Source organism: Ceratosolen solmsi, unplaced genomic scaffold (genome assembly GCF_000503995.2).
Source record: "Ceratosolen solmsi marchali unplaced genomic scaffold, CerSol_1.0 scaffold56, whole genome shotgun sequence".
Taxonomy (NCBI): Eukaryota; Metazoa; Arthropoda; class Insecta; order Hymenoptera; family Agaonidae; genus Ceratosolen; species Ceratosolen solmsi.
The window spans coordinates 4137380-4146162 of record NW_011948425.1 but is presented as its reverse complement, the minus strand read 5'-3'; the positions used below and the strand labels follow the sequence as shown (position 1 = coordinate 4146162).

At 34.3% G+C, this 8783-nt stretch overlaps 1 protein-coding gene across 1 annotated transcript in view; it reads left to right on the top strand.

Moving 5' to 3' along the window:
* Window positions 1-3517, top strand: part of LOC105362864 (maternal protein pumilio-like) — a 47354-nt gene extending 43837 nt beyond the window's left edge. Inside the window, exon 6 of the mRNA XM_011500390.1 lies at window positions 2929-3517. Coding sequence (XP_011498692.1) covers window positions 2929-3382 — 454 coding nt within the window. The 3' untranslated portion in view covers window positions 3383-3517. The remainder of the gene's footprint in view (window positions 1-2928) is intronic.
* The last annotated feature ends 5266 nt before the right edge of the window (window positions 3518-8783 follow it).

Genomic DNA, 8783 nt, shown 5'->3' with positions numbered 1-8783 from the left:
GATTACCGGCGCGGGATCTATGCTGCGCGGCTTGGATTTTTACACCACGTCGACTTGTGCTGTGCATGGGGGGCGGCTATCTTTACTTGTGGCGGCCGGTCAAGGCTTCCGATTCCGAGTGCTTTTAAAAGTCGAGAAAAAATCGTAATAAAGTCGAATCGCGGTGATTAGTCCAACGAACCCGCGCGATTAGCAATGGCACGGGCGTATCACTCGTCGGCACTTTTTTAATTGAGCGCAAATTTTATTACGTAAAGTCGCTGGATTTGTGTTTAATTTTTTAAAAATTCAATCGGTTATAGGCACCTCATGGTTGCTGCGATCGTTAAATGTGCGCACGTATTTTCCTTTTATTCAATCCATTCAATATTATCGTCGCGAGGTATCAGATTTATATGTATACATAGCTCGTATCAATTATTCGAATTGCTGTCGCTAAACATATTGATATAAACGCGAGCCTCGAAATGTATATATATATATATATATATATATATATATATATTTGTATCTATACAACCGTGCCGAATCGTAGTGAAATGTACTGCAGTTTTTTATTCAACACTTTCTAAGACTTAAGCTCTCTACTTATAAAATAAGGCTGCCCGTAAAGTAATTCCGAAAGCAAAATTAGATAAGCTACATTGCGGGAACTTTGTTTTATTATGAATAAAACATTCTTCGAGCATGGTCGGTTAAATTTAACGCCCATGGCACTGTCACCTATCGCGACAAATTATACCGCCGCTGTAGACCAGTAATGATTACGCTTCCCAATAAATCCCATTTCCTCCATCAATCCACGAGTCTCAAGAACAAATATTTAATTAATTTAATTAAAGTTAACGGGCCCCGTCTTTCCAAGCCCGCTCCAGAGAAATTAGAAATTTTTCATACTTCGGGGCAGAGGCAGGCGGTGAAAAAAAAAAATAGGCAGGAGAGCCGCGTGGAAGACTTCGTCGCTTTAGAAAGGTACAACTCGCTCGCCACAAACGCTACTTATGGCCGAGAAGAAACATTACTCGCTGGAGGTTGCGTTGGCCGCTCTCGCAACTGTCTGCTCTCCTTTACATCGTTATTACGCGAACTGGAGACGAGCGCCTTGCGGTACACTAACGGGTCTCACCGTTATTACGATGCACAAAATCCAGCGCGATTGTTCATTTGCCTTTTTGGTTTTCGCTCTCTGCCGTCGTTATCTTATTTTTTCTTATTTTTCTTATCGTTCTTACCTTCTTTCTTTCCCTCTTCCCTTCATTTTTTCTTTTAAAGATTGTACAAACAAAAAAAAAAAACAAAAAAAAGAAAACAAAAAAAAAAGACAATACACGGGCTTACCACTAATGACAATCACGCTTTCCATTAAATCTTGGGTTTGTAAAAAAATATAGAAAGTTTGTTTAAAGTATTTGTATCAGGTGTTCAACTTTAAACTGAGGCTATTGTATATGCATAAAATTCGTTAAACTCACTCTACGACACAATCGGATAAAACATTTACATTATATGATAATGGCTTGGAGCTATCAATTTAACACGCGTGTTTTCTTATACTTGATGAGCATTTCAGGATAATATGCGTTTATATAGATATAAATAACTTTAGAAATCTGGTAAATATAGGAGACTACTACTACTAGCAAAGAATGAAATTTAAATAGATATTATGTACTTTAATTTACCATCCATTAGAAATGAAAATCTTGGTAGATAATTATATTACCTTTATGCATTGTTTTATCAGATTATTATGGTTATTTAAAATTTAAATCAACATATTGCCTTCTCTTTAAAAACAAATAAAAAAAACCAACTTGTATCATTAAATCAATATCTGATAAATCTTCCAAGCCACTAATTAAAAATTAAATAGAAATATAACGGATAAATTGGGAATATATATATATATATATTATCATGTTTAATTAAGTATAATTTAAATACAATTTTTAAGATAATCAAGACTAGTAGCGACTAAGAAGCTTTGTTCATAGAATTAAAAATTACCTCCAGCCATTTGAATTCGTAAGAATGACACAGATCATCGATTATTATGGCAGGAAATCTGTTATTTCCTCGGAGTTAGTATTCGTATACATTTTTAGAGGTGTCGAAGCCATCGCGTTTCATGGATCGTTGGAGTGAATCGTTTCTTCATAAAAAATTATTCGACCAAATTAAACAAAATTTGCTCGACTCGATTGCCTTTTCTCATCAAAACATTCATAAGAAAATCGTTACATATTATCAAACTTTTCATTTTTTACTTGGCTTTGTGGAAATTCGTAATGCATTATTAAATGAGATTAATCATTAAAGTGCATTAATGCTAATATTTGATAAGATTAATGTGTATGGCTTGATACTTTAAAACTCCAAACATTCATAAAAAATAAAAATACATTGAATTTTCTTACATATTACGTGAATATTTCGAAGTGTGTGCTAATAAATATATATATATATATATAATTTATTTTCAATTCGAATTATTTTATTACAGTAATTAAATTCGTATTAAAAATTGTTTCATTGTAAAGTCCACTTAGTCGGTGCAATAGTAATTTTGAAGAATAAAACTCAAACCAAAGAGAGAAGACAATTAAAAAATTATAATAGCTAATCATAGTACACTGTGAATATGAATTAGTGGTTGTGTGTAAAAGTGTAGAGTCGACAAAGCTTTCATTACCCATATATAGGCTTGCGCGCATCCAATTTCAAGGTTTATCTTATTACAAAATTTATGCTCAACGGCTCATCGTCAATAGTGCACTGTAAAATTTTCGCGCAACTTTCCGATAAAATACATCGAAATTCATTATCAAGCGAGGACGCGGTATACTCCCCCACCCCTTCCCCAACCGCCATATCGTATAAAAATACATCGCAAAGTATCTAATATTTCGTGATTTTATATTTTTACAGCCGTACACCGGGCAGTAGGCAGCCATCGCCCGGCGAGGAGGAATTTCAGAAGAATGCGACCTTAGCTGTGAGTACGGGCGCCGGTGGCGTCGTCCTCCTGAAACCTGGCGTGGACGTGATGGGTGGTGGTGAGGAACATTTCATGACCGCCTTCGCCCCGGCGCCGCCCCACCATTTGCAACATCACCAGGCGCCGCCGACTCATCATCTGCAGCACCCACACTCCCACGCGGCTCAGCTTTTCGGGGCCCAAGGTCCACCCCAGGGCCCACCACCATCCCAGCAGCAGCAACAACAGCAGCAGGGCCCGCCCCAGCCTCAGGACACGACCGGTCACTTTGACGTCCAGGTGAGTCCTGTTATTACTTGTCATCTCCTTGTCGAACACTCGGCACATCGTGTTGTAACGATGTCAAGGTACGACACCAAATCGCTTTTTGAAGGGAATTTTTAAGATCGAATAAATAGAAAGTGGCACGGCGATAAATCATTTGAATTTCAGATTTAAATCTCACGATTTACTCCCAAGGATACCTATACATTTTAAAATGCACAATTATTGAACACACGCAGAGAGAATTTTTTCACGCGAGGGGCAAAAGTGCAGTGGAGGTAATAACAGGTGTAGGAATTTTTAAATTTAAATCTTACCATTATTGCGATTGATTTACTATGGCGTTAGCCTAAGTCACACGATAGTAGTATATATTTACAAATAAATTTAAATAGTACATAACATATTGATACGCGCCGTTAAAAGTTGTTTAAAAAAAAAAATTACGCGCCTTGATATTGCCTTAAGAGTAAAGCCTTAAGAGACAAAAAAAAATTCAGGCCGTTCGTCAAATTGGAATTATTGACAAATATGAGAGTGGGGTGGGGGATCGAGTAGAATTGTTTAATATATAATTTAAGCCATAAAAACAGATAGCTGTATTTACGTTTGTGTGTGTCATACAACTTTTATAGTTAAAAATAGGTAATATTATTTGCAGAGTTAATAATTTATTCACTGTTTTATAAAATAAACTTCTTATTTATGACTAGATAAATTATAAGTATCAAATACTATTTAACTGAATATATTAATAAGTGGGCATACATTTTTTCTAAATTGTAATTGTGAATGTTTTTTAAATTATTTATTATTAATCAGTGGTGTTAAATGACAGTGTCCTGATGAATATGACAAAAAGAACTTTTAAACTATTTGTACTGTATTTTATTTTCACTTTAATTATTTAAGAATTACAAACTTTGATAAGGGTATAAGGATAAAAATATGTGTTACGAATGTATATAAGACTGTCGATATATCTTTTATTATTAATATTTCTTAACAATTTAAAAATGATAGTACTCTGTGCGTATGGCTTTGCAAATGTTACCTATAGTCCTCTAAAGTTTTATAAAAAAAATATGTTATCTCTTAATATTAATTTATGTATTATATACACATATGCAAAAAAAAAAAAAAATTATTTCGCGAATATATACTAAGGTTTATCTAACGTTTAACTGTTAATGTTGATCACATCAACGCCACTTTACAGATTACTCATTAAGGACGAAGCACACTTTTTCCCTTCAAATTCCGACTATTGCATGAACATAAAATTATCTCAGCTTCATTTTTCAATACACAAAACCAACAAAGACTCGTCATCAATATAATAATAAAATACTACTTTAACGACATGAGCCGTGTTTAAGAAATTAATAAAAAAAGGTAGGGTACACCTTATAGGCAAGTCGTTGAGAATTCCCTTCGAAAAGCTCGAATCAAATTTTAATAAGAAATCTTTTCATCCGTTGTTCGCCAACAACACCTTCGACTGTATATGTACTCACATTTTTCGTCCATTTACACCATGTGGATGAGCGCTATAAAAAGCCCACCTTATCTCTCCCAGAATACATTCGAAATACATACTGAGTAGGTTGAATTTGACGCCGGGAGAACAAATACGACGAGAGAAAGAAACTCTCGAGTGTTAATTTGCCGTTGGACTTATTTCCTCCCTCTTTCTTTCCACCTTTTCTTATATTTTTTTTTTTTTAGTCCGGCGAAGTGCGCTGCCCGACCTCGCTAACGAGGGCCCTGCGCGCGAGCATCACCGGGCAAGCACCACTTTACGTGCCTCCTGGGTGTCGCTTGCGCACGTACACCGAGCCCAGCGCCGCGGCACAATTTCCCATTTAATTTCGATCCGGGCGACTCACCCTTCTCGCTCCCTCCCCCCGACCCCCTTCCCCAACACTCCACAGCCGTCTAATTGTGTTTTTGCGCCTGCCTTGGCACGGGCTCGATGTGTGCGCAAGGGGTCGGAATCGTTCTTTTACGTCTTTGGTCGGGCAACGGCGATTGCTCGATGCGTGGGCCGTTAACGCGAGGCTTCGATTTCCCCGTTCTACCCGGATAGCTCAGCCGGCCTCTTGATTGCGTGGAACGAAGGATGCTTTTAGCTTGGAATAATTTATGATGTCGAGTTGTCAAGCGCGTTCGAGCTCATCGTCGAGCTAAAAGAAATCTATATTTTGACAGGCTCGTCGTAGGAATATAAGTACACATAATTATTGATTTTCATGCGTATAACGCTAGTGGTGGTGAATCGATTCCGTATACTTGAAATATTCTAAGGCAAAGAATACCTTGAATTCTTTTAACTTGGGGCATTGTCGAATGGATAGTGCGATTCTTCGTCATATTCATTGGGAACTCCAAGTCGTATATTTATACAAGCTGTTGTGATATAGACGAGGTCACGAGTCAGGAAAAATACAAATTATATCATTGCTTTTGAATAAGCGGACTGAAAGGTACATTATCCTGTAACATAATCAAATGCCGTTTCTACGATTTTTCCATGTAGCGAAGATAAGAATTAAAAATATACGGCATCTTCGATTTCCTTAAACTTTCTCGAACGTTAAAGGCATATTGGATTTTTCTTTAACTTGCCAGCCTTTTAATCTAATTAAAAGGAATTAAAATAAAATTACCCTAAGAGAATAAGTGATTGCTCAGAAAATAAATAAATATCTAATACAACAACATTTTAGATTGAAAAAATACAGACACACACACACACACACACACGCACACGCACACACAAACAAACAAACAAACAAACAAACACACACAAACATAAATAGAATATGGGGAAAAAATCATTCTTTTATATAATATCGAAATATTTTTTTCGAATTGCCAGCATAATTGGAATGTAAAACGAAACAAAGAATAAAATATATAATTTATATAGTTGTAAATTAATAGAAATCGACAGTCGAGGGATAAGAAAAAATATGGAATAATAAAAAGGGATGGTGAATAAAGGAGGAAAATGTAGAATAGAAAGGATGATAAAAGTGAACCGTAGACAATAAAAAGCCTCCATTCTGTGCAACAGTAACAGGAGTAGTTTTTTTCTCTCTTTCGTCCTCGATCTTCGACAGTTCACAATATAAATCACGGGTGATGAGTATATGACGGACAGTCACCTACTTTAAATGATGCTACTTCTCCTACCTACCGAAAAATAGAACACCGAGAGAATAGGAGAGTGAGAGAGAGAGAGAGAGAGAGAGAGAGAGAGCAAACAAGAAAGCGAGAAAGCACGAAAGCAGTCTTTACTCTCAAATACTTGAGCTGTGTACTATAAGGAATAGCCCTCCACACCTATTTACAGTAGCTTTTTACATGAACCCAAAAAAGTTTACTATCGACGCATAATCACTGATGTCGCAAAGTATTTTTTATCCGAGACGGATTAATTTTGTGACTTAAAGTCGCGATGCTCTTAAAGATTATTTTTTGAAATCAAACTTGAGAACGAGCGGACTTTGTTGCAGGTGGAATCAATCCCTTCTTTGTTTCATGAATAATTGTTCATTCTTGCAAAGTTAGTGGAATATTAATGTCAGGATTGACGCTCGTGAGTAAAATGAAAATCAAGTAAGATTAGTGATCCATTTAAAATGTACTCGTGTAATACCCAGCATTTTAGTAACTACAAATCCTGCTCTCTTCTTTATACTTTAGGAATTGAGTTTTAACGAAAATTATAGTAATGTACAAAATGTGACCTTCTTTTTTGAAACATAAAAGTAGATTCTTAACGGTGCTCTTTTGCGTTAGTTTCTTAAATGTTACGGTGGTTGGGGGAATTATTGGCCTATTTACAGAATTAAATTGCAAAATTAATTTACGAAACATAAATTGAATAAACATTTACTACCATATTTTTCTTTTTTTTTCTTCCAACATTTAGTAATAATCTTGTTTTATAAACAAAAAAAAAATAAAAAAAAAAAAAAAAAAAAAAAAAAAAAACCTCCCAAAAAAATTACAAAAAAAAAAAAATCCCCCCCCCCCCCCGCCGCTCCGTTTAAAACACGAAAACAATTATTTTTATAAATTAGATATTTTTATTTTATACTCGTAGATTTCCTACTGCGCGCAATAACTGAAAGTCGAAAGAATTTGAGTAGAAGGAAATCGCAAAGTTTTTTTTTTTTTTTTTTTGAATTGTCAGCATTCTACACTTGCCATTTTAAAAAGATTATGTTAACAAACAGTTAGTTATACAATGGAAAATGGAAAAAAAAATTAAGCGATGAGAAAATATAACTAAAGTAGATAACGGATATGATATTCACCTAGAATCCATTTCTATGAACTTTTAGAATATTAGAGTAGATATTTTCTAAATAGAGGCCAACATAAAGAAAAATTAGATCATTCAACTCGAACTATTGGCATTTTTAGATACTTGAGCTCTTGGAGCTTACTAGGTAAATACTTTTATCGGTGAACAAAACGTAAATATTCAGTTGACTAGAAAAAATGTTTGCATCATTGACATTACTAAAAGTACTTTAAATTTAGCTTTATATTATTGAATATGTTTGTTTATTTTAACACATAATTAATTAATAACCCTATACGAAATTGTCGTGCATGTAAATTAGTTTTTAAGATGAAAATTTTTGAAGTTACATGTCACTAAAAAGATGTTTGTTGAATTTTTAATTTTCTCATATACCCCCCATGTATATGAGCATTATTTTTATTTTGTATATCTTTCACCTACTTTATATATGCATATAATTAAATATCATTAACAAACACATGTTAAGTCTCAATTAAATTAAACCTTAGAATTTATAAATTTTTAGAAAGTTAGTGGTCTTTTTACGATTTTTAATGAAATAGAGTCGTTTAACAGGAATCTCTCAATTTACAAGAAAATTACATTACAATTTGGCCAAACCTTCGTCAAAGCTTTTACTAAAATGAACTTCGTGCTATTTATACCAGGATGGAACAATTATTATATATTGACTCTACACGAATACAAAATAAACATAAGTAAACTATTTTAAGGTTTAATTTTAAATCTAATCGTACTTTATGGTATTTTATGTTTGTGAAAATTGCCCAACTTAATAGGATTAATCTCTTTATCAATCATTTTAATGCAACATAACGTGGGCAGTTAACGAAACATATTTAATCTGAATTTTGAAAAAAAGTTATAAGATCTTGGTAGAGTATCATTAAATTATTTATCCTTGTTTACTAGGTTATTAAAAATACTTCATTAATTAATGATTAAGACGAATTAGTTCGTGATAAATGTATTTTAAATTGAATCCTGTGCAGGATCTAGCGTTTCAATTGATTTGTCTGCAATGGGCTGACGGAACTCGTATGTTACTACTTCGCCTTGGTACATTCACGAGACTCGGTAGAATTTTCTTCAAGGTCAAATCATTACGAAGCTGTTTCGCCATTATTCTCAGTACTTAATACGCGTGCGAAAAAAAACCCTTTCCGGTTCTCGGTCTAC